This window comes from Acanthamoeba castellanii (assembly GCF_000313135.1).
Source record: "Acanthamoeba castellanii str. Neff unplaced genomic scaffold scf7180000084645, whole genome shotgun sequence".
Classification (NCBI taxonomy): domain Eukaryota; phylum Discosea; order Longamoebia; family Acanthamoebidae; genus Acanthamoeba; species Acanthamoeba castellanii.
Genome location: NW_004457313.1, coordinates 532679 through 555852, shown reverse-complemented (window position 1 = coordinate 555852; position 23174 = coordinate 532679). Strand labels below are relative to the sequence as shown.

Genomic DNA, 23174 nt, shown 5'->3' with positions numbered 1-23174 from the left:
TGGTGGCGCGATCGTGCTTCTGGCACCTGGGGCCGAAGCCTCGGGAAAACTTTGTCCTGGCCAGGACTTCCTTCGCGGGGGGGGGGAGTGGTGGTGGTACCTCTTCCTGCTGCGACGCAATGGCGGTGGGGGCTGGGTGCGTGGTGGGAGCAATTTCTGCTGCAGGTTGTTGGTTGGGGGGGGGGGAAGTGAGAGAAAGTCACTTTGCGTCACTTGAGTAGAGCGCGCCCCTCCCCCCTTTGGCCCTTAGCCCTTTCGCATATTTTCGGGGCGGCACCACGAGCGCAAGGGGCTCGCTGGGAGAGCCGCTGAGTTCTTTTCGTGCCACTGGGGGTACCTTCGTCTTTCTCGTCGGCCTGCATTGGAGTTTCTTGGGTCTTGTCTTTCGTCTTGCTGCTGCTGCTTCAGGGCTTTGGTGTGTCTGGGGGTTTGGGTGCGGACCAGACCGACCTAGACTTGTCGCCCCCCAGGACTGTCGACCGCCGATCGCAGAACACCGAAAAATAGGCGTCGGGGTTGTGCCGAGAAAGCCCTGGGAGTCTCAAACCGGTCCTGGCAGTCAGGTTGTTGTCCCCCACCGTTCCGAGAGCGCTGTGTGCGTCGGTTGGGTCGGAGCACGCAGCTCAACCGGTCTCCGTCAAGAGCCAAGAGTTCAGGAACAAAAGTTGTGGGTGTTGAGAGGGATAGCCCTTGGGTGTTCCGAGCTGGCGAGAGTTGGGTGGTGGTGGGTGCCAAGGCAACTTCACGTGGTCGCCTAAGCTGGACAGCCAGGTATCGGGACTTACGGCGGTATCAACGCTACCGCACTCTGAGAAGCGACGAGGGCGGCGCTCCTCTCCCGCTCCGCAATCCACTGGCAGATGAAATCGCAGGCAAGCGATTGCATGAATCGCTCTAGATAATTTGAATTGGTTTATTGAAGCTCGCGCTCGCTTCTAAAACATCACAAACACAATCGGCCAGCGATTTACGATCTTGCATAGGTACCTGTGCAAGCGGGAAAAGAGCGATTAGAAAAGAGATCTTGTGGAATCGTCATTCAGAGAATAACAACAACCGATCGATTGATGGATGGCTCAGTAAATAAAGTTTATAATCAGAATTGGGTCATTGTCTAACACGTGTAATAAAACATCCTTGCCGCCGCACTACAATAGTGGTAAAGATTGATTGGAAGGGATGAGGGTACCTTGTCCAGTGGGAACACAGCGCGCAGGAAGAGAACGAAGACAACAAGTGCCGGAGCAGCCAAAAAGAAAAGCCTGGCCGGACGGAGACGGCCGCTCCGGGATGGTGACGTCACCGTCCACATTACACATAAAAAGAAGAATGTAGGATGTCGGCGCAGCATGTGGACCACATCTTGGGAGATATACACGGTCCAGCAGGAAAACAAGAGCAGCAAGATGATTAGGGAGGAAAGGAAGAAGGAATGACTGTTCAGCTCCACCGGGTGAGGCTGTCGTCCTGGGCCTCGCGTTGCTCATCAACAAAGCTGAGCGTGTCTGCGAGCCACTTGAAGCCCTCCTCGAGACCCTCGCCAGTGAGCCCGCACGTCGCCTGCACCCACCACCTACACACACGGCACACACACGACACACGACACACACGACACACACACACACACGACACACACACACACAATGCAACACATCACCCGTACACGCACGCGACATGGGTGTGAGCAGATGAGACATTGCGCCGATCAAGGAGAAGTGGGCAGCAATCACCTCCGGCCCTTGAGCAAAGGCGAGAAGGCACTCGGCGCTCCACTCGATGACGACAATGAAGAAGCATTCGATGGGCCAGTTGCTATGGTGGCATAGCCCGCCAGCGACGCCGAGTACGAAGTCGGCTCCGGCTCGTTCGATGATGATGATGATGAAGACGATGACGATGACGCTGTTGATGACGGTGATGACGTCAGCAGACCCAGTGCCTCAAGCACCCGGCGCGGCCCCAGGGCGCGCTGGTCGTCGCTCTTGTTGGCCAGCAGCAGCAGCGGGGCTCCTCTGAGCTCCGGGGCCGACAGGAGCGAGCGCAGGGCCTCGCGCGCGTCGCTGAGCCGGCCGTTGTCGGGCCGCAGGTCGGCGGCGTCGACCACGAACACGGCCGCGGCGGCGCCGGTGTAGCAGATGGGCCACATCTGCCGCAGGCGGGTCTGGCCGCCGACGTCCCACACCGCCAGCACGGGACCACCGCCACCGCATCGAACGGCCTCGACTTGAAATCCAATTGTGGGCGCAAGATTGACGACTGATTGTGAAGATGGAGATGGAGATGGAGATGACGAGAAAGATGATGATGAAGATGATCCATAATCGATGAAAAATCGAGAGAGGAGGCTGGCTTGCTGCTGATCTGATTCTGCAGAAGATGATGGCGGCTGCTCGCTTCGGCGTCGCGATTCATCTCGTTCGACGAGCTTGTAGAGGATGGTCGTCTTGCCGGCGTTGTCCAGCCCCACCATCACGATCTTCTTCTCCTTCACTTCGTCGCCTTCCTCGCCCCACACCAACGACGACAGCCACCCACCCATCTCTCTCGCGAGCGTTCGCTTCTGCCACCCTTCGTTCTTTTGTTCGCTTTTTATTTATAATAATTTAATAATAAAAAAGTTTTTTAAATAAACAAAGTAATAAAACAGCTCGAGCTCAGTTTCTGTATTCTGTGGCGGAAAGAGCGAGAGAGATGGAGACTGCGGGCAAGTTTGTGGTGATTTACTCGAGCGAGCAGGAGCGCTTCGTGACCCCACACGGCCTGTACCTGGGCGAGAAGGTGCCGGCTGTCGAGACGCCCGAGCGCACCAAATCCCTCGTACAGAGGCTCGTCGAATCCGGTACCACCAAATCCGCCACCCATTCGTCCATCCATCATCTGTTGGCAGTGCCTCAGCAGATCCACACTTAAATCTCAATCTGCAAAAATCGATTCATTCATTTTCATTGTAAAAATCAAGAACCAAAAGATCTTGATTTAAACTCTCTGCTGACATGGATGATGTTAAATGGATGATGGTTGCTTGGACGCGTGAAAATAAACACAAAGGACAGGTGGAGGTGGTGGAGCCGCGTGCGTACCCCATCGAGCCCATCCTGGCCGTGCACGACGCCGACTACGTGAACTTCATCAGGACCGTCAACTCCACGCCCATCGACGACCCCGAGATCCCCGAGGGGTTCGTTGCCTCTGAGCTCCACCAGGCCCTGGACACTCCTGACGTGCGTGTCGTGTGTGGTGTGTGTCGTGTGTGTCGTGTGTCGTGTGTCGTGTGCAGCAAACCGGCGCCGGTGGCCTATCCGTTCACCTTCCCGTACGCCCGGCCGGGTCTGTCCAAGCATCGCTCGCGGTCGATCATCGCACAGATGGGTCGCTACGTTTTCGATCTCTCCACGCCCATCAACTCGGACACCTACCCCGTACGCGTTCGCGCTCTGTGTGTCGGCTGTGTGTCATGTGTCGTGTGTGTCGCTGGTCGTGTCGTTGACAAAAATGTGCTCTTGCAGGCTGCCTATAAGTCTGTGGAAGTGGCCCTTACTGGCGCTGACATGCTAGCCAACAGTACACACACGACACGACACGACACGACACGACACGACACGACACGACACGACACGACACGACACGACACGACACGACACGACACGACACGACACGACACGACACGACACGACACGACACGACACGACACGACACGACACATGACTAACAACACAATCGTGTCGTTGTGTCGTGGGTGTCCAATGACGAACACATTAGAGGAGCACAAGATGGTGTACGCGATGTGCCGGCCGCCAGGCCACCACGCCCAGCGGGACTTGGCCGGTGGCTTCTGCTTCTTCAACAACGCCGCCATCGCCGCCCAGTACCTTCTCGACCACCCCACCGCGCCCGGTAGTCCATTCCACCACACACACCGCACACACCACCGCACACGCGCGACCGCACACACCGCACACACGCGCAGCTGACGTCGATCGTGCAGCGCAAAAGGTGGCGATTTTGGATCTGGACTTCCACCACGGCAACGGCACGCAGGACATCTTCTACGAGACCGATAGTGTGCTCTTTGTCTCGCTCCACCACACCCCGCACGGCGCCTACCCCTACTTCTCCGGCTTCGAAGATGAGATCGGGTACCACACATCCACCGCACGACACGACACGACACGACCAACGACACGACACGACCAACGACACGACCAACGACACGACACGACACTCACGGGTGTTGTTTGTGCGTAGCGTGGGCAAGGGCGAGGGCTTCAACATCAACTACCCTCTCGAGGCCGGAACCGACGAGGACACCTACACCGCCGTACTCAACACGGTACACATCGTGCGCGTGTCGTGTGTCGTGCGTGTCGTGTGTCGCGTGTGCCTTGTGTGTCGTGTCTCACGAGTGGTGATGTGGGGGGCAAGGCGTGCGACGAGATTGCCAAGTACGGGGCGGACTACCTGGTGGTGTCGTTGGGGTTCGACACGTTCTGCGAGGACCTGATCTCCAACTTCAAGCTGACCGAACCCTACTACGAGACGATGGCGGCCATCGTGTCGGCGCGCCTGCCCGGCCTGCCGGCCCTCATCGTCGGCGAGGGCGGCTACAAGGTCGACAAGCTGGGCGTCCTCGCCCTCAACTTCCTCAAGGGCTGGAAGTCTTAAGTCTTCGTACAAGTTTGCAACCAACCCACTAAAACAGTTACTGTTAATTTTACTGTTGCAACACATGTTTTTATTTTATATTTATTTTTATGTGTGGCGGAATTCTGATTGGAGGTCGTGTAGGTTGCTCTCGGCCTCGTGCAGCAGCTGCCTGTCCTCGGTGCACAGGGCGCTGGCGTCGGGCAGCTGCCCGAACCGGTCGAAGAAGCGCGCAAGGTATCGCGAGTAGGTCCGCGTGTTGGACGACACCAGCGTCGCGCTCGCCCCATCGCCCAGCGCCGATGACGATAATGAAGAAGGCGATGACAATGAAGAAGACGATGATGACGATGATGGTGGTGGGTAGGCGACCGGGCAGTAGGCGTAGCGGATGTGGGAGTCGGGCAGCCACTCGGCCTCGCGTGGGATGAAGGTGGTCAGCGTGTCATCGTCTTCTTCATCAACCTCGACTTGCTCCTCTTCTTTTTTCGTCTGCGCGCCGCCCTTGACGTTGACGGTGGTCCTGGCGCCGCCTTCGTCTTCGTTTTCGCGTTCTTCGGCTTCGTTGTCGTTGTCTTCTTCATCGAGGACTTCGTCGGTGAAGTCGCAGCCGTCGGCCTCGGGCGGCAGGGACCGGCGGTGCTGCTTGATGGCCTCGAGCTCGCGCGCCGCGTCGCGCCACGAGGCCCGCCGGCCGCGCACGCACACGAAATTGAAGAACGAGATCGTCTTCCCCCAGTCGCTGCGCGCGAGCGGGGCAGCATCGCGCGGCAGGCCTTTGAGACAGGCGCTCTCGGTGAAGACCTCCCTCATCAGCTCGGCGGTGCTGCAGTGCGTACGGCCATCTGTCGGGTGGTCGCGCGCGTGTGTGTCATGTGAGCCGGCGCGTGGTGGACGCCGCACGCGCCGCGCACGCCGCACTCGCCGCACGTGCGCACATGTGGCAGAAAAGTACCAGAGGAGAATGGGGCGTGGGCGAGGGAGAAGAAGTGCGCCCGAGGGAACGGTACGCTCACGTGGATCAGCTTTCGCCACGACCCCAGACACTCGGCACCCAACTACTCGTGTCGTGTGTGTGTCGTGTGTGTCGTGTGTGTCGTGTGTGTCGTGTGTGTCGTGTGTGTCGTGTGTGTCGTGTCAATCCAGCGAGCACGAGTGCAGAAGGGTCGTATTAGGGCGCGTACCATTGGGAATCGCTGTGGGCACGTCACTCCGCTGATGGCAGCGGCGGCCGTGAGGTTCATGGCGCTGTGCGCCGCCGTCTGAATAGAGCGAAGGCGTCTAGTGTCAGAAGAGCGAAGAGAGCGCGCACACGGGTGGGGTGGCACCGTACCGTTGACAAGATAGGCAAATAGGAGACCGACCGCTTGAGTGCGCCATTGTCGATCAGGAAAGTGGCGCCGCTGTACTCGATCAGAGTGTTAAAGCCCAACATTGTGTTGCCTGCGAGAGGATTAATAAATAATAAATAAGTATAATAAAAATGAAGCACGTAAATGACATAAATAAATGATAATTAAAACAAACAAACAAACAGTTCAAAAGAAAAATTGACAAATTAGAGCGATGTGTACAGGCTTCGCGGGTGGTCAGCTTGAGGTTGGTGATGGGGTCGACCGTGCACGACGATGGAACGAAGGCAAAATTGATGATCGGCGGCTGGAACAGACGCTCCTGGGCCAGCTCGGTGATGACCGACGTGGTCAGCCCCGAACCGCAGCCGCCTAAATATGATCGACACGCACGACACGCACGGGTCACTCAAATGCCGCGTCGCCGTCGCGCAGCTGCTTAGCATAGCGCGCGTACCGCCCAGCGAGTGGAAGAAGACGAAGGCCTGTACTCGATCACAGCGCTCCATCTCTCTCTGGATGGCCTAGCGATACGTCATAAATTTCTACGCATTAGCGATGGGTAAAGGCCGGCACACGCCGCACACGCATACGCTGCGGTTGCGGTACCTCGGTGGCGGCCTCCGATACGGCCTTGCCGGAGAAGAAGTGCGCCTCCTCCCAATCCAGAGCGCAGCTGCCGTGGCCACTGACCATACTTCGACCGAAGGTTAGGCAAAACGACGATCGACCGAAACGAGCGGCTGGAGGCTGGGAGGGCAAAGGCGGTTACGTACCAGTCGGGGCGGAAGAGCTTGGCGAGCGGCGACGCGCGGATGAGGTCCAGCGAGGCCGGGTCGGTGTCGACGAGAATGGAGCGCGCGGTGAACCTGCCCGTTGCACTCTCGTCGAAGCTCACCGGCAGGCCCGTGATCTGTTCTGTGAAGGGCGAACTACCTTGAAAAGACCAAAAGCCATCGTGTGCGGTGTCGTGTCGTGTGCGCGTGTGCGCGTGTCGTGTCGTAAGCGTGTGTCGATGTGAGTTTACGTGTGGTATTCAGTGCAGCGACCGGCCGCGGGAGCACACGAACCGGAAATGGCGAAGCTGGATGGATCGAGCGAGTGTTCGTGGACCAGCGCGCGCCAGTACTCCTTGCCCACCATGTTTCCTGCCACCGTTTATCTCTTTTGTGAGCTGTGTGTCGTGTGTGTCGTGTGTCGGTGTGTGTGTGTGTGTGTGTGAGGTACCGCAGTTGCCGATTTGGACGTGGATAACCTCCCCGCCGAGCGAGACGATCGGCCCGGTCCTGCCTCGGTGATACCTACACAGACCACGCTGAAATGAGAATTCCAGCTTTTGTCGCATGTGTGCCGTGGTGCGTGTCGTGTTCTGTGCGTGCGGTGGCCGCGTGTACTGGAAGAGCGAGAGACGTACTGGTGGAGTGTGGAGGCGAGGAGGCCGGCGTCGAGGGCCAGACGGCGCCAGTTGCGGCACACGCGGCTCACCACTTGCCTCAGCTCCCACGCCGACCAGGTCGGGCCGCCGCCGTCGCTGCAGCTGTTCTCGGCGAGTCGCGTCGCCAGCTCGCCTCCGCCCAGCACGCGCAGGGCCACCTCCTCTGGCAGAGCGCTCAGTATGTCGAATCTTTCATCTTCTTCCTCATCTTTGCAATCGCTACGTCGAGTCGTTGCATCCGCCGGTTGCTCCTCGTCTCGTGCACCACCATCAACAGCGGGCGGGAAGAAGAACTGCACATCCGGCCAGCGACGCCTGCGGCTGCTCTGCATCCAGATCGTTTTCTTATTTATTGCAGTTTAAATTGATTTTGTTGTTTTTCCTCAATCTGATTAGCATCTAGCGATGGGCAAGCATGCACAGCTTGTGATGGGACCCGCTGGCAGTGGCAAGGTACATTCCTTTGCACACATCCGGTTCCGTATGCATCATTTGAACAAGCTGCATCTTGTGAAGAGCTTGATGAATTCAATTTTGGCCTTGGATTTAATCTCTCCTCGCCCACATAGTCCACATACTGCGACATCGTGCGGCAGCATTGCGAGAACATTGGACGAACGGTGCACGTCGTGAATCTCGATCCTGCGGCCGAGGTCTTCAAGTACCCCGTCTCCGTCGGTACTTTTCCACCCATTGCATCAGATGCGATCTCTTCTCCGCCATTAGATCCACCGAGTGGTGGACACAACCTCATCACCTTTTTGTCGCTCGTGCGTGTGTGCATGCGTGTGCGGTGGTGCGTGTGCGTGTGCGTGTGCGTGCAGATATACGAGAGCTGATCACGGTGGACGAGATCATGGAGGACATGCAGTACGGACCCAACGGCGGCCTCGTGTTCTGCATGGAGTACCTCATCCAGAACCTCGATTGGCTGCGGGACGAGGTCGGCGACTTTGAGGAGGACTACCTCATCATCGATTGCCCTGGTACCTCCTTCTCTTCCACTTCCTCTTCTCTCTTCCATTTCGGCAAAGCTTGTATCCCGAACGCTCACAACACGACACACGACACACGACACACGAATATGCAACGACACCACAGGCCAGATTGAGCTGTTCACGCACTACCCCGTGATGCGAGTATTCGCCTCGGAGCTGCAGCGGATGGGCTACCAAGTGTGCGCCGTCTACACGGTTCGTTCGCTGTGCTTTTTAAGCGACTCCGTTTTGAATTTTTACATCACTCAACGGCTTCATTCTTCTTTCTTCTCGTGTCCAGCTGGACTCGAACTTCATGTCCGACTCGGCCAAGTTCATCTCCGGCATGCTGATGTGCCTCTCCGTCATGTATCAAATGGAGCTGCCGCACATCAACGTGCTCACCAAGATGGACGTCTACGAGAACACGCACGGCAAGCAGAAGCACACCGACCTGGAAAAGTGAGTTTCGCTCCGCCCTCTCTTGTTGGTTGCTGTCGCATGTCTACTCACATCATCATCATCCTCGTCGTCCTTGCACTCAGGTTCTTCGATCCCGACCTCCCCCAGCTCACAGAGGAGCTCAACAGAGACATGGGAAAGAAGTTCTACAAGCTCAACGCCGCCATCGGATCCCTGGTACACCTCTCGCTTCTTGCTTCTTCTTGCTTCTAGAAGAGATGCCTGTACTAACGTGGTGTGCCACTCACTCGCATCGCTTTCATCAACAGCTGGAGAACGACCCGATGGTGTCGTTCATTCCGCTCAACATCAAGGACGAGGACAGCATCGAGGTGCTGTTGGCTCACATCGACAACGCCATCCAGTACGGCGAGGACCTCGAGCCCAAGGCGCCCAAGGATCTCGAGGAGTAGGCAGCGTGTAGCGCGCCAACAAAAACAAAACAAAATAAAATAAAATAATCAATTGGTGTGTTTCTTGGAAATAGCTGAAAATCTAGAAAGAATCGAAAGATGGACAAGATGGAGGAGGATGGAGGGCGGCCGGTGCCGTTGCAATTCGGGCAGATCAAGCACATCGAAGAAATCCTTGCTACAAAAGATCTGAACGGCCAAAGCGTCCGGGTTCTCGGCAAGTGCGTGCGAGCCCCCCCCCCCGCACAAAGAGCCAGCTTCGGCGCTTTCCGCTGGCCAAGCCCTAACATGTGTGGCGACGCGCGCGGGGGGGGAGAACAGAGTGGTCGAGTTCGACATTCCCTCGAACCGGGTGGTGCTCGAGTCGCCGCACGGACGCACGCACCGGCTCACGGTGGACACACGGCTGCTGGAAGCCATGCCCCTCGCCACCCACTCCCTCTTCCAGGTCATCGGCGAGCTGCGACGCCAGGAGGACCAGCCAGGCGTACGTATCGAACGAGTGCCGTGTGTGTGCGGTGGCGTGTGATGCGTGTGTGCCATAGCACCTAACAGCCACATGCAGGGGTATGTGTTGGAGGCCCGCGTGGCGCGCAACGTGGACGGGCTCGACATTGGGCTCTACGATGAGGCCCTTCGACTCAAGCGACAGTTCGAGGCCAAGGCTCAACAGCTCGGCTGAGCGGCCGCACACGCACGCAATCACGTGCATACCGTGCATTCCTCCGGAAACTGTGGCGACGACACGCAGGAAAGCCCAACAATCGAATCCGATTTCGGCCCACACCACAACCCCAGCCCATCCGCCCAATTGATCAACCAAACAACACGTGGGCGACCTCTTGTCTTTTCAGCATCACACCTTGGCTCGTGGAGATAGACTCGATCGATCTATTTGCACGCTGGAAACGAGCATTCAAGTAGAAAAAAAGATAAATCCTGAGATTTGGGGCGATTGGGTGTGAGCCATGTGGTACATGGACGCAGATGAAGAGGAGGATGGAGGCAAGGGAATAGAAGAAGAGGAGGACGAGGACGAGGATGAGGACGAGTTCTATGAAGAGGAGACCGAGAGCGAGATGGAAGGAGGCGAGGGAGCAAATGGAACGATGGGCGGGCGCAATGGAGACCCTCACGGGGACGGCCTGCCGCACGCCTACCTGGAGAACTTCATGCGAGCCGTCGATCACGGACTCAGCCTCCTCGTGCACTGGAGCACCAAGAACTGGTACGCCAATCAATTAATGCTTTATATTTATTGCACCTCCACAAATAATTCTATATTTATTTCTCTTCATCTACATATTTTAATCAATTGATACATCAATTACTTTGTTACCTCAATTACTCAAACAAAACATACAAATAATGTGAAATCTTTTTTTCAAACAATAAATTATTGTTGTGCTGTCTGTGCGATGGATGCAGGAAACTGGACGCGGGAGACAAGGCGATGGACTCTGAATTCGGCGACTCGCTCAAGGCGGGTGCTCAGGTGTTCCCTCTTCTCAAGAACGTGAAGAAGCACCTGAAGCGAGTCAAGAAGGTGCGGCGCATACCATCGCGCTCACCGCGAATGACCCCGCACGCGCGCACCATCGCACGCGCACGGTCCTATAACTCGAGAACGACGCGGTGTCTTCCTTCGTGACTTGCAGGGCCTGAAGCAGCTGAAGCGCGGGGTGGACGAGAACAACCAAAACGTACTCACCGCCTCCCTCGGCCAACTCAGGTTCGTTCCAGACACAGCCTTGTAGCCGTGTTCTACACACGACACACACGGCACACACGACACACACGGCACACACGGCACACACGACACACACGGCACACACGACACACACGACACACACGACACACACGACACACACGACACACACGACACACACGACACACACGACACACACCACCGCACACGACACACACCACCGCACACCGCACCACACGCCGGCGCGACACGAATCAGGCCTACACACGAGCTCACCCGTGCGTCACCGTTGCAGGAGCACTCTGCTCGAAGCGCGAACGCAGCTTCTCGAGAAATACTCCACCCAAAAGTAACGCATACCCTTCTCCGTGGGCCAGCTCGCTCCAGTGCTCACTCGTGGGCGCTTTCATTTCGTCGTTTGTTCTGATGTCTCAACGTTCTCCATCCCACACGCGTGTCGTGTCGTGTGCTTTGTGTGCGTGTGTGTGTCGTGTGTGTCGTGTGTCGTGTGTGCGTGTGTGTCGTGTGTGCGTGTGTCGTGTGCTTTGTGTGCTTCCAGGGTGGAGATGAGGTTGAAAGAGGAGGGCAAGGACTATGAAAGCAAACGAAAAGAACTGGAAAAGAGCCGATCATACAAGCGCATCCTGCGCATGGTACTCATTTCTCACCTCTATTGCTTGCGTGTGCGTGTGCGGTGGTGTGCGGTGGTGCGTGTGCGTGTGCGTGTGCGTGTGCGTGCATTAATAAGTAGTAATTAATTAATAATCTTCGCTTTGGGTGCCAGGCCCTGCGTTTCCTGCTGTGGTGGTGGAAGGCGACGCTCTTCTGTTCGATGCTGTTCTTCACCGGCGCGTGCCTGCTCTACTGGGGCCGCAAGACCCGCTTCCACGGCCTCGTCACCCGCTACTACCGCGGCGTCCACTCCCTCCGGCGCTACCTCACCTCCGCCCTCTGGACCCGCTCCTACATCCGCACCGCCGCCGCCGCCACCGCCGCCTCCGCCGCCGACCACCCATCATCGCTGCGGCCCGACCGCGGCCTGGGCGGCCTCTTCGACATCGAAGCGCAGTCGCAGCGGCCGCTGACGGTGGGGCGGCTGATGGACGGCGGGCTGGCGATGGGGGAGAAGGGCATGGTCGGGCTGGCCGACCGGGTGAGCGCCTTCATCAGCCCGCGGACCATATTCATGCTGTTCCTGCGGTGCCTGCTGCTCGGGCTGGCCTTTGCGTTCTACCAGGTGGTGGCGCGGGTGAAGCGGGAGAAGCGCGAGGTGCTGCGGTTCATGCGCGACGTCGAGCAGAAGCTCAAGGCCGAGCGCGAGCGCGAGGCGCAGAAGGAGAAGGTGGAGAGCCGGCGCGAGGAGATGGAGGAGCTCCAGAAGTTCCCCGACGAGCTCTTCATGAAGATCGCCAACCGCATGTGGGAGGTCATGATGGAGAACGTCGAGAAGCTCATCACCTCCTGTAACGAGCTCGGTACCTCATTCGCACGTGTGTCGTGTGTGTCGTGCGTGTCGTGTGTGTCGTGCGTGTCGTGTCTCACGAGATGGTGGAATTCAGGAACGGAGCGAATTCTGAACGAGCTGACGGCTCCGGTGCCGGGCGTGACGTTCGTCTACAACGGGATCACCTACTCCTACAACATCAACGTACGCCGCCCGCTCCTTCTCCCACCGCCTCTCTCATCTTATTTTTACTCACGCGCGTGTCGTGCGTGTCGTGCGTGTCGTGCGTGTCGTGCGTGTCGTGTGCGTGTCGTGTGTGTCTCGTGTGCGCAGGCGCGAGCCAACTTTGACATCTACTTTGAGAACTGCAAGAACCACATCCGCGGGGTGATCTCGTCGTACGACAACCTGCTGGAGACGATCAACTTCCGCAAGCAGCAGGAGAAGCTCACCAAGCAGTGCACGCGATTCGACAAGGCCAACGGCGCGCTCGAGAGCGACGAGTGGAAGCCGGGCGGCGGCGGGAAGGCGGGCGGGTTCCTGGGCGACGAAGACGAGGAGGACGGCTACGGCATCGTCAACAAGCACGAGCTCGGCGATGAAGACGACGAAGACGACACCTTCAGCATTTTCGGCTCTGGTACCATTTATTTTGTTATTTATTTATTTATTCATATTATTTTTATTTTTATTAATTAAATCATTTGTGAATCTGATTATTCTTTACCTTTTTTGTTATTTGTCCAATCAATTTAATATGTTTTTATTGTAAAAAATGTAGGAGGAGGCAAGCAGTCGAAGAAGGGGAAGGGCAAGAACGAAGGGGAGGAGGACGGTGGGGAAGATGACATCTACGGGCGGGACGACAGTGACGACGACGGCGATGAGGAGAACCAGCGAAGGCGACGGCGGCGAGGAGGACGCCAAGACGGGGCCAATCTCAGGTAAGCAAACAAACAAATGCGACCGCACACGCACACACCGCACACGCACACACCGCACGCGCGCACCGCACACACCGCACGCATGTGCTGATTGACGACTGGTCTGGCGGGGCCGCAGGTATGGGCCGTCGGGGGAGGTGCTGGACGACTACTACACGTACGACTACGCGAGCGATCGAGAGTTTGACGCCGACGACGAGGATGACGACGGCGGTGGCGGCGACACCTACGGCCAGGGCGCCGCCGGCGGGTCGGTCTACGGCGACTTCGAGGAGATGGCCGACATCCACTCCGACTACGAGCACATGGACTGACCGAATCCTCTTCGTTGAGGGCTCTCAATAACAGTTCGGCCATCATTTCGATTGACCTGCTTTTTAATGGGCTTTCCACTTCACGGGAGAACAAGAGAGGCGGGAAGAGGCGGGGCGTGGAAGGGGATGGCGGCCTGGAGGGCCTCCAGCAGCCGGCGGTCATCGGGGCCGGCCAGGAGGGTGATGGCGGCGCCCTTGCGCATGAACCGACCTGCCCGGCCCACGCGCCGCACCATGCCCGGCGCCGACTTGGGCACGTCGTAGTTGACCACCAGGTTCAGCTGGTGCACGTCGAGCCCTGCGTGTGCGTGTGCGTGTGCGGTGCGGTGCGTGCGTGTGTGGTGCGTGTGCGGCGCGTGTGTCGTGTCAGTGGGACGAAGGCGAGCAAGCGAGAGGGGAGAGTGGTGCGTACCGAAGGAGAGCGAGTCGGTGGTGATGAGGACGCGGTGCGAGCCTGCCCTGAACGAGCTAAGCCCCGTTTGCACCGACGTCGGGTCCATGTCCTCATGAATCGCCAGCACACTACCAAACGTGCGTGTGTCGTGTTACGCGTGTGGTGCGTGTCGTGTCGTGTCGTGTCGTGTCGTGTCGTGTCGTGTCGTGTCGTGTCGTGTCGTGTCAGTGAACACGCCTCGAGGCAATCGTTAGCGAGAGCGGAGAGGTGAGCGTACGGGAAGTTGCTGGCCAGCATCCGATCGGTGAGCCAGTCGACCTTCCGCTTGGAGTTGCAGAAGATCACCATCTGCGCCATACCTTCGATCTCCCGCGGCGGCGGCGGCGGCGGCGGCCGCGACCGGGTCGCACTCACGCCCCCGTCGCCGGCGTCCGGCTCGCTTCGGGGCGACTCCACTACCACCGCCGCTGTCGCATCGCCGGCCTCGCTCCACCGGGCCTCGTCCCAGTTCCCGCGGCCGCGGGCCTCGCTGCGCGGCTGCAACGTGTCGCTGCGGGTCTCGGCCGGCGAGCCGCCCAGCAGGTCGAGCAGGGTGGCCAGCTTGTGCTCCTCGGCCTCGACCTCGACCGTGTACTGGTCCACGCCCGGCGGAAACACGCCGGCGCCGTGCGAGCTGTCGGTGGCGATGGCCATCGGGTCGCGCATGAAGCGCAGGTGCGTCGAGAAGGCCTCCTCGCTCAGCACCGTGTCCACCGTGACCACCTGCACCGTTGACGGCATCTCCTTGACGATCTGTGGTGTGTGTGTTGTGTGTGTGTGTGGTGTGTGTGTTGTGTGTGTGTGTGGCCTCGTGAGCGATTCGTGTGTGGTGTGTGTCGTGGTTAAGGGGACATGCATCGTAGAGCTGGTCTTTCTTGGTGGTGGAGAGCATGTCGTCGATCTCGTCAATGACAAAGAGCTGCACGTGATTGAGTTCCAGCGCCTTCCGCTTTATCATGTCGTAGAGCCTGCCGGCGGTCGCCACCACCACATGACACCCTGGCCAATACGCACATACACCACAATCACTGTTCTGTGAGATCGCACGCGCGCACTGCACACGCCGCACACGCCACGCCACACGCACACACACACACCAAGCGCGTACGTGTGAGTGCTTGTATGCATTGGCTTACCGAGCCACCGCCGCACACCAGGGCACATTGCACGCCGACGTATTCTCCGAGGGACGAGATGACCTTCTCGATCTGCTGGGCCAGCGGACGAGTCGGGGCCTGTGGCGCACAAACAAAGAATTAACGTCATTCAGTCGTGTGCAACACCGCACACGCACACGGCACACGCAACACGCAACACGCACACGTTCGAGAAAAATTAGTAATTGTACCAGGACGATGGCCTGGGGCGAGTAGAGGTGACGATCGAGGGACTGGAGCAACGGCACGACGTAGGCCGCGGTCTTGCCCGAACCGCTACACCCGAGTAGAATCGTGTCCCTGGTGCGACAATTAAAACAAATAAACAAATAATGAGCAAAAAACCAGTTAAAATAAAACAAATAAAAGAATAAAAGAGGAATAATAAATAATTCGAATGGATAATTATAATAATAAATAATTATTTCCCGTACCGCTTGGCCATGATGTTGGCGATGCCTTTGCGTTGGAGGACTGTCGGCTTCTCGAAGCCGTAGCTGTAGAAGCCCCGCAGCACTTCGTCGCTGAGCCCACACGAGTCGATGTCCCCGATCGAGTCGGCCGAGCGCCCCGGCACCCGCAGCTGCTCGGCCAGGTAGGCCATGTACGTGCCCACGCCGCCGCCCTGCTCTGCGCCGCCCTTGTCGCCCTTGCCCGGGCGTCGGCCGGCCGCCAGCCCGATCAGCCGCCGCTGCGCCGTCAGCTGGTCCTCCGACGCCGCCTCGTCGCCATCCGCCCACGTCCAGGCCGGGGCGTAGGGTACCACCTCCTCTTCCTCCTGCTCCCCCGCATTCCGCTCCGATCGCCCATCGGCCATCAACGAAGCTTCGGCTTCGGCCTCGGCTGCGGCCTTGCGCGCCTGCTGGGCCGCGGCCTCGTCAGCGCTCCACTGCCGCTCGTCATCGCCGAGCGCGCCCAGGTCGTACTCGACGCTGATGTCCTCCCGGCCGAGCGCCGCGGCCGCCCCGCTTTGCCGGCTCTCTGCGCCGGTGGCGCGGTTCGGTGTCGACACGAAGCCGCAGACGGTGAGCCGGGCCAGTACGAGCTCGGCGTCGAGCCGGGTCTTGTAGGCGGCGTGGCCGGCGTCGATGTGGTCTAGCAGGGCCTGACGCCCCTTGGGCCGGTCCTCGCGCTTGGCCTTGAGCAGCTTCAGCGTGACTGCCTTGGCGACCCGCTTGATCCGCTCCTCCTTGCTGTGCCGATCCATCGCACTCTTCTTCTTTTTCTTTCTCTGGGCTCGCGCGGCGTCGCTTTCGCTTTCGCTCTTTGTCGTTGTTTCGCCGCCTTCGTTCTTTCCCGTCGTGCCAGCGGTGGTCGGCTTCGCTCTTTTCTTCTTCGACTCGCTCCGCGCGGCGTTGTAGCGATCGAACGAGTAGTCAAAGTCGTGGCAGATGGGGCAGACGTCGATAAGGCGCGACCGCTCGAGCAGCACCAGCACCGCGCGCGGGTCGAGCCGCTTCTCCAGAACGCACAGCTGGCGCACCTTCTTGCGCAGGTCGTGCAGGGTGCGCGGCAGCACGATCCCACGCTCGTGCTCGGCCCATAGGTGGTACTTGGCCCGCCGCACCACCGCGTCGATGTCCTTCTCCTTCCACCTTCCCTCCACCTCCGTCGTCGCGGTCGTCGCCCGCCGCTCGGCTACATCCTTTGGTTGAAGAGCGAAGAAAGCGAACGGGTTGACCACCTCCCACCCGGGCCGTGCCTTCTCTACGCCGTCGCTGTCGGCGGCCACCCGGGCGTGGGCCAGCAGGCCGGCCTCGCGCAGGCACTCGATGCTCCTCGGCTTGGCCCACACGCCCGCGCGGTCGACTCGGAGCCGATGAAACCGCACCCGCTCGGCGTCGTCGCCGTCGTCGTCGTTGTAGTCGTCGCTGCGCTCCTCCTTCGCAGTCTCTCTGCCGATGTCGGCGACGGCCTGGGCCAAGCGCTCGCGGGCCTTGAGCTGCCGCGCGAGCTGCTTCGTGGCGGCGTCGTCGTTCGACACCAGGTAGACATTGACCGCCGCCGGCGCCGCGTTGGCGTTTGGGTCGTTGACGTTGTCGCCGCCCGGGAGCGCCAGCGCTCGCTCGACCAGGAACGCCGCAGCAAAGGAGATCATGTGCGCGGGCGACGCGGCGGCGTGCACCCAGATCCGCCGCTGGTCGGCCGCGGTCGGCGTCTCGCCGCTGTTGTGATTTCTATGATTGCTGTTGTTGGTGTCGAAGTAGATGTTGGTGGTGATGGCCTTCTTGCAGTTGCCGCAGCGCTCCTCGAATCGCTTGGTTGCAGTCTTTTGCTTCTCTTTCTCTTTCTCTTTGTTCATCTCGGCCTTTGGCTTCTTCTCCTTCATCGTCGCCTTCGTGTTGTTGTTGTTGCCGCGGTGGTGGTGGCTGCGGCGGAAGAGCAGTATGGCCGCGGGTGGCTCATGGGCGGCACTCACGCGCCCGTAGAGCAGACGGTACAGCTCCGGGTGCACCACCCCTCCCACACTGGACCAGCGACAATATCACGCACAAATAAATCATTATAAAACGTAAATAAAAGTATTAAAACAAAAATAAAATACAAAAATAAAAAACAAAACAGATTTACGACTCGTGGCGTGCAAAGGGGGGGGGGTGGTGGTGGAGAAGGAGGTACCTCTCGAGGTCGACGAAGAAAAAGTGGCGGACGGACTGGGCGTGCAGGGCGTCGCCTAGAAAATGGAGGTGGTTGCTCGCCCGTTCGTTAATCGATTCCATTGCCCGTACTTGATGCGCTGTCTCGTCGTCGCTGTGTGCCTAAAGTTGAGCTGCTGCTTGCACTCATTCACTCAAGGCATGCCTAGGGGGAGGTGCCACGCCTTTCCTGAACTGTTCTGGGTTCTGGACCGAAATAAATAATTTTAATAAAAAAACATGATTTTCTTTTTTCTTTCAGCTTTTTTTCTTTCAGCGTTTCCCTCAGCAATGGACAAAAGAACGTGGAGCACCACAAGCTTGTGCGTTGTCGTGCTGCTGGCCATTTTCCTTCACGCCTCGGTTGCAGCTGTGTCGGCCGGATTCACCATGGACCTCGGTACACTCCCTCGTCCCTGTTTTCCTTATAAAGGAAAAATTATTTACCATCAAAATAATAATCAATTAATCAAAATAATTGATCGCGTGGCAGAGGCGGCGCGGAAGGACGCGGTCAATGCGCTGGTGGGCGGGCGGCCCACGATGGTGGCCGCACCGAAGCAGGGCGCTGCGCTGCCAGCGGGACGTCCGCCCGCGGACCAGCGGCACTTCGTCAGTCCTGCGGTGGACAAGACCATCGCCGACTTCAGCCAGCGAATGGTAATTCTCACTTTCATTTTATTACTTTAATTATTAGTTATTTAATTTTGAGTTTCCGTGGTACCACGACGGCGGGTTCAGGTGGACAAGGACCTGGCGACCCTGTTCTCGAACTGCTTGCCCAACACGCTGGACACCACCGTGTTCTTCACCAACGACTCGTCCACCATCACCAAGAAGTACTCCACTCGCTTCCATCCAACCCTGCGTGTGCGGTGTGTGCGGTGTGTGCGGTGTGTGCGGTGTGTGCGGTGTGTGCGGTGTGTGCGGTGTGTGCGGTGTGTGCGGTGTGTGCGGTGTGTGCGGTGTGTGCGGTGTTTGCGGTGTGTGCGGTGTGTGCGGTGTGTAAACTGACTCTCTATTGCCAGGATTGATACGTTCGTGGTCACGGGCGACATTGACGCCATGTGGCTGCGAGACTCAACCAATCAGGTGACGCATTCCACAACCACTACTACGCCTACCACTATACATGCATACACCATTCCTCTCCCTTCTTGGGCTCCCACCGAAGTGGAATGCGTCACATCGGCGGAAGAGCGTAGAATTGCTTCTCGCCGCAGTGTGCATTCCTAGATTGATTGATTGGTCAGCCAGGCTTGACCGCCTGGGGCGCACGGGCCTCTCCCGAGACGACCCCTCCATATTTTGGGGTTTTCTTCAAGCCCGTGCTCCACATTCCACACATTTCCCTCCACCAACCCACCGCGTCATGTTGCAGCCTGAGGCGATGCTCGCTCATTCGACCGTTTTTATATTATCGTATTTTATTGTGCAGGTGCTGCCCTATCTGAACTTTGTGGGCCAGGACGCGGGGATCAGGGACATGCTCCACGGCGTCATCAGCAGACAGGTGCGTGTGCGCGCATGCGTGTGGTGGATAAGAATTAATTCGTTAATCAAAAAGACGTGAGGTTATGCAGACCTTTTCGGTGCTCTTGGACGCCTACGCGAACGCGTTCAACCACGACCTCTCCATGCCCTCCCCCTGGATGTCCGACTCGACCACCAAGCCCGGTATGAGAATGAAACCACTCCAAAGCTGCTTGTTGCGGTCGTGTGTGTGTGTGTGTGTGTGTCGTTGTGTCGTTGTGTCGTGTGTGTCGTGTATGTGTCGTGTGATTGACGCGGCTGCGTTTCATCAGGCTTTCTCGGCACCACCCTGGACGCCATGACCCTCTACCTGCACGAGCGCAAGTACGAGCTCGATTCCCTCTGCGCTGGTACCGTCCCCCAAACAAAGAAGAGTGAACTGTTGTTTCTACTCGCGAAGTCACTCATCGTGTGTGCGTGCGTGTGCGGTGGTGCGCGTCGTGCTTGCGCAGTGATGAAGCTCTCCACGCAGTACTATAACCTCACAAAGGACGCAACGCCGTTCAACGCTGAGTGGCTCAAGGCCATGGGCACCATCGTGACCATCATCACCGAAATGCAGGAGGTAAAGAAATCTTGAAGATAATAATATTATTACTATTATTAATTATACTATAAGAAGATAGTATAATTAATAATAGTAATAATATTATTATTACTATTATTAATTATACTATACTTAAATACAATGAAAATTGGTTCATTCGTCTTTCTTGTCCTCTAACAGGGATCGGACGAAGAGCCGTCGCCGCCTCGTTACTTCTTCCAGCGGACCACGCAGCAGCCAACCGATACCCTCATGCATGGCAAGGGTGCCCCGGCGCGTAGGACTGGCATGAGCAAGAGTCCGTTCCGGCCGTCGGACGACGCTTCCACTTACCTCTTCCCGGTACCTCGCTCCTCCTCCTCGTCGGCGTTGCACGACCATGTCCAAGCTTTTACTTGGCTTGTAATTGATTTTATTTTTTCGTAATTTTTGAAGATTGCGGCCAATGCGATGGCCGTGGTGTCTCTGCGGGACCTGTCGTCGATGCTGCGCTCGCTGAACGGTACCAGTTCACTTCTCTCCTCGTCTCAGCCTCTTTGGCAGGGCCACTCATTGCCGGCTTATGCTGACGTGGTGTTGAATGGATCAGTCGCGCCCGAGCTCGCGGACAGAGCGCAGAAGCTGAGCGCCGAGATCAACACGGCCATCTACACGCACGGAGTCGTGAGCCACCCCACGTACGGCAAAATGTTTGCCTATGAGGTATATACGCTCTGCACAGTGGTCGCGAGATTGCGCGTGTGTCGTGTCGTGTCGTGTCGTTGGTCGTGTCGTGTCGTGTCGTGTCGTGTCGTGTCGTGTGTGGCTCATTCCGTTGGGTGCTCTTGATGATGTGCAGGTGGACGGTTTCGGGAATGCGTACCTGATGGACGACGCCAACGTGCCCTCGCTGCTGTCGCTTCCCTACTTGGGCTTCTGCTCGGCCTCCGATCCCATCTACCAAAACACGCGCCGCTTCGTGCTGTCAACCGATAACCCCTACTACTTCACCTCTTCCCTCGGACCCCTGGCCGGAGGTGCGAAAATTGTGTGTGTGTTGTGTGGTGTCGTGTGTGGTGTCGTGTGTGTAGTGTGTGTGTCGTATTGTTGGTCGTGCATGCGGTGGTGTGTGCTCACCACCCACGCTCATTTTGTGCAGGCATTGGTGGACCGCACATTGGGCGCGGTTACATTTGGCCCATGTCCATCATCATGCGGGTAGGCCAGAGTGTGTTTGATGTCAAAACGCGAACATTGGCGTGCGTGTCGTGCGTGGCGCGGTGTGTTGCTCACTTCATTTCTTGCGCCTTGTCAAGGGACTCACAAGCACGAGTGACGACGAGATCAAGGATTGCCTGGAGATGCTCAAGACGACCACTGCAGGCACCGGTTTCATGCACGAGAGCTTTTGGAAGGTACGCGTCATCACAAAGCGTCATGTGGGGTCGCATACCCTATTTGACCACCTGTGCGCGTTCCTCCAATGTCCAGGATGATGCCAGCACATTCACGCGAGCCTGGTTCGCCTGGGCCAATTCGCTCTTTGGCGAGTTCATCCTCACCGTGGCTCAGCAGAGGCCACACCTCATCTTTCGCCCGTGAGGCAGCCACACCTTTTTGTACCATCTTTTTTTTTTTTAACATTTATAAATTAAAATAAGGCAAGCGTAATCCGTTTTGCCTGCATTTGCCAACGCCTCCATTCAAACTGTTCAAATCATCATTCAAACGGTTTAAAATCATTCGTATTCGTGGGGGCGAGATGGAGTCGCAGGCTCTACTGTTTCACATGTTGCCGGTAGAGCTGGGCATCATGGTGCTCGAGTACCTGACGCCTCGCGATGTGTGTACGTCATTCGCGCCCACGTGTAGGCAAGCCTACGCCCTCTCCAACAATCCCCTCCTTTGGTCCTCCTTCTACCACCGCATTCTCGTACATCACCCCCCCCCCAAATTCGATTTTACTTTTTAATTCAATTCTAATCGTTGAATCCGTCTTGGCTGGCTCAACTCCCAGTTGGCCGCGAATGCGGGTGAAGAGGACACTACGACGCTGATGGCCGCGGCAGCTGACGATGAAGAGGTCGGGGAGAGGGAGGACGACGCGCAGGCACGAGGGCAGTCGTGGGAGCGCTTGTGGCTCCTCGACGCGGGGATGACCGTGGGCGAGGCCATCGGCCACTCTCACACCATCGACTGGAAGCGCGAGTACATCCGCCGCTTCGTACGCCCGCCACACGCCTCAGCCGCACACTTTGCCCACTCCACTTGCGCCTAACCGCACACAATTTCGCACATGCACAGACGTTCAAGGTGCTGGTGCTGGCGCACCATGGCGCTCACGGAAGCAGCAGGTGCCATCTCCATTCATCTTTTACGCTGATCGTGGCACGCGTGAGTGGGCCTGTTTGTAACCGCTGGGGGCGCTCGCTTGTGGTTGGTATGTTTCGTACAGATACGACATCAATCTATGCAAGCAACTCAAGAGTCAGAACATCAACTACACACGCATATGTCATCCTGATTGCCAGGGTGCGCCCTGCACCCTTCTTTTTTGATGCTTGTCTTGTTCACATGTAATTCTTCGCTCATGTGGGTCTTCTGATTTCGTGTTCCTTACTCTGTGGGCGGTGTGGTCCCAAAAGCGGCCAGCCCCAAGGCGTGCAGCGAGTTGGACAACGGTGGCTTCAAGTGCGTACCCTTTACGCCCGATGTGGCCAAGGACTTCAGCGCCATCCTGCTCTTTCACGCAACCGCTCCTTCTAAACAGGTTCCAACTCTCACTTTTGTGCAACATTGGCTCACCACAATTTTGATGAAGAGGTCGTGTCGTGTCGTGTCGTTGGTCGTGTCGTTGGTCGTGTCGTTGGTCGTGTCGTGTCGTGTCGTGTCGTGTCGTGTGTGTGTCGTGTGTGTCGTGTGTGTCGTGTGTGCAGAACAAGGTTGTGATGGGTGACGTGCTGTATGAGCACCTGGAGAGCGGCGGTGGGGTGGTGCTGTGCTGCTACGCCTATCTGAAGGAGAACCATCTCGCCGGCAAATGGACGCCCCACTTCTACCCCATGCCCAGCTCCTCCTTCAGCACTCCTGAGCCACATGCACGCCACCACCCGTCCCTTTGCGTTTTCGCTTTCGCTTTCGCTTTCACTTTCGCTTTCTCTTTCTCTTTCGCTTCTCTTTCTCTTTCTCTTTCTCTTCT

General features: G+C 57.7%; 9 protein-coding genes across 9 annotated transcripts in view; 6 read left to right on the top strand and 3 right to left on the bottom strand.

Annotated features, from left to right (window-relative positions):
• Positions 1-1440: 1440 nt before the first annotated feature.
• On the bottom strand, positions 1441-2539 carry ACA1_093470 (ADPribosylation factor subfamily protein; the record flags this gene model as incomplete). The annotated part of the gene is made up of 3 exons (XM_004334766.1): positions 1441-1560; positions 1731-1902; positions 1923-2539. 3 exons carry the CDS (start codon positions 2537-2539, stop codon positions 1441-1443), a joined length of 909 nt encoding a protein of 302 aa, XP_004334814.1.
• A 152-nt stretch (positions 2540-2691) lies between these two features.
• On the top strand, positions 2692-4662 carry ACA1_093460 (histone deacetylase; the record flags this gene model as incomplete). The annotated part of the gene is made up of 8 exons (XM_004334765.1): positions 2692-2839; positions 3049-3178; positions 3278-3419; positions 3507-3561; positions 3799-3894; positions 3986-4136; positions 4246-4330; positions 4423-4662. 8 exons carry the CDS (start codon positions 2692-2694, stop codon positions 4660-4662), a joined length of 1047 nt encoding a protein of 348 aa, XP_004334813.1.
• An 87-nt stretch (positions 4663-4749) lies between these two features.
• ACA1_093450 (Tubulin/FtsZ family, GTPase domain containing protein) lies at positions 4750-7760 on the bottom strand (the record flags this gene model as incomplete). The annotated part of the gene is made up of 11 exons (XM_004334764.1): positions 4750-5467; positions 5647-5699; positions 5826-5903; positions 5975-6084; positions 6216-6365; positions 6451-6478; positions 6603-6669; positions 6770-6911; positions 7064-7141; positions 7221-7294; positions 7408-7760. The coding sequence occupies 11 exons, from the start codon at positions 7758-7760 to the stop codon at positions 4750-4752; spliced, it is 1851 nt and encodes a 616-aa protein (XP_004334812.1).
• A 73-nt stretch (positions 7761-7833) lies between these two features.
• On the top strand, positions 7834-9280 carry ACA1_093440 (ATP binding protein; the record flags this gene model as incomplete). The annotated part of the gene is made up of 7 exons (XM_004334763.1): positions 7834-7881; positions 7998-8106; positions 8253-8414; positions 8530-8621; positions 8707-8867; positions 8951-9044; positions 9137-9280. The coding sequence occupies 7 exons, from the start codon at positions 7834-7836 to the stop codon at positions 9278-9280; spliced, it is 810 nt and encodes a 269-aa protein (XP_004334811.1).
• A 99-nt stretch (positions 9281-9379) lies between these two features.
• Positions 9380-9962, top strand: ACA1_093430 (Hypothetical protein; the record flags this gene model as incomplete). The annotated part of the gene is made up of 3 exons (XM_004334762.1): positions 9380-9501; positions 9602-9767; positions 9846-9962. 3 exons carry the CDS (start codon positions 9380-9382, stop codon positions 9960-9962), a joined length of 405 nt encoding a protein of 134 aa, XP_004334810.1.
• Positions 9963-10248: 286 nt separating this feature from the next.
• Positions 10249-13690, top strand: ACA1_093420 (uncharacterized protein; the record flags this gene model as incomplete). The annotated part of the gene is made up of 10 exons (XM_004334761.1): positions 10249-10485; positions 10731-10826; positions 10939-11012; positions 11284-11337; positions 11548-11641; positions 11773-12463; positions 12548-12636; positions 12766-13072; positions 13214-13376; positions 13495-13690. 10 exons carry the CDS (start codon positions 10249-10251, stop codon positions 13688-13690), a joined length of 2001 nt encoding a protein of 666 aa, XP_004334809.1.
• An 80-nt stretch (positions 13691-13770) lies between these two features.
• ACA1_093410 (helicase conserved Cterminal domain containing protein) lies at positions 13771-18000 on the bottom strand (the record flags this gene model as incomplete). Its single annotated transcript, XM_004334760.1, has 8 exons — positions 13771-13901; positions 14103-14212; positions 14362-14876; positions 15049-15122; positions 15286-15358; positions 15472-15580; positions 15715-17748; positions 17900-18000. The coding sequence occupies 8 exons, from the start codon at positions 17998-18000 to the stop codon at positions 13771-13773; spliced, it is 3147 nt and encodes a 1048-aa protein (XP_004334808.1).
• A 459-nt stretch (positions 18001-18459) lies between these two features.
• On the top strand, positions 18460-21577 carry ACA1_093400 (DUF1237 domain protein; the record flags this gene model as incomplete). The annotated part of the gene is made up of 14 exons (XM_004334759.1): positions 18460-18576; positions 18658-18755; positions 18945-19008; positions 19355-19429; positions 19500-19593; positions 19722-19799; positions 19902-20014; positions 20177-20338; positions 20432-20498; positions 20586-20698; positions 20835-21012; positions 21135-21193; positions 21292-21390; positions 21467-21577. The coding sequence occupies 14 exons, from the start codon at positions 18460-18462 to the stop codon at positions 21575-21577; spliced, it is 1428 nt and encodes a 475-aa protein (XP_004334807.1).
• Positions 21578-21737: 160 nt separating this feature from the next.
• ACA1_093390 (uncharacterized protein) overlaps positions 21738-23174 on the top strand; it is a gene marked incomplete at both ends in the record, with an annotated part of 2121 nt that continues 684 nt past the window's right edge. Inside the window, 7 exons of the mRNA XM_004334758.1 lie at positions 21738-21799; positions 21848-21908; positions 21993-22199; positions 22280-22329; positions 22431-22507; positions 22621-22745; positions 22912-23097. Of these exons, the coding sequence (XP_004334806.1) occupies positions 21738-21799; positions 21848-21908; positions 21993-22199; positions 22280-22329; positions 22431-22507; positions 22621-22745; positions 22912-23097 (768 nt within the window). The remainder of the gene's footprint in view (positions 21800-21847; positions 21909-21992; positions 22200-22279; positions 22330-22430; positions 22508-22620; positions 22746-22911; positions 23098-23174) is intronic.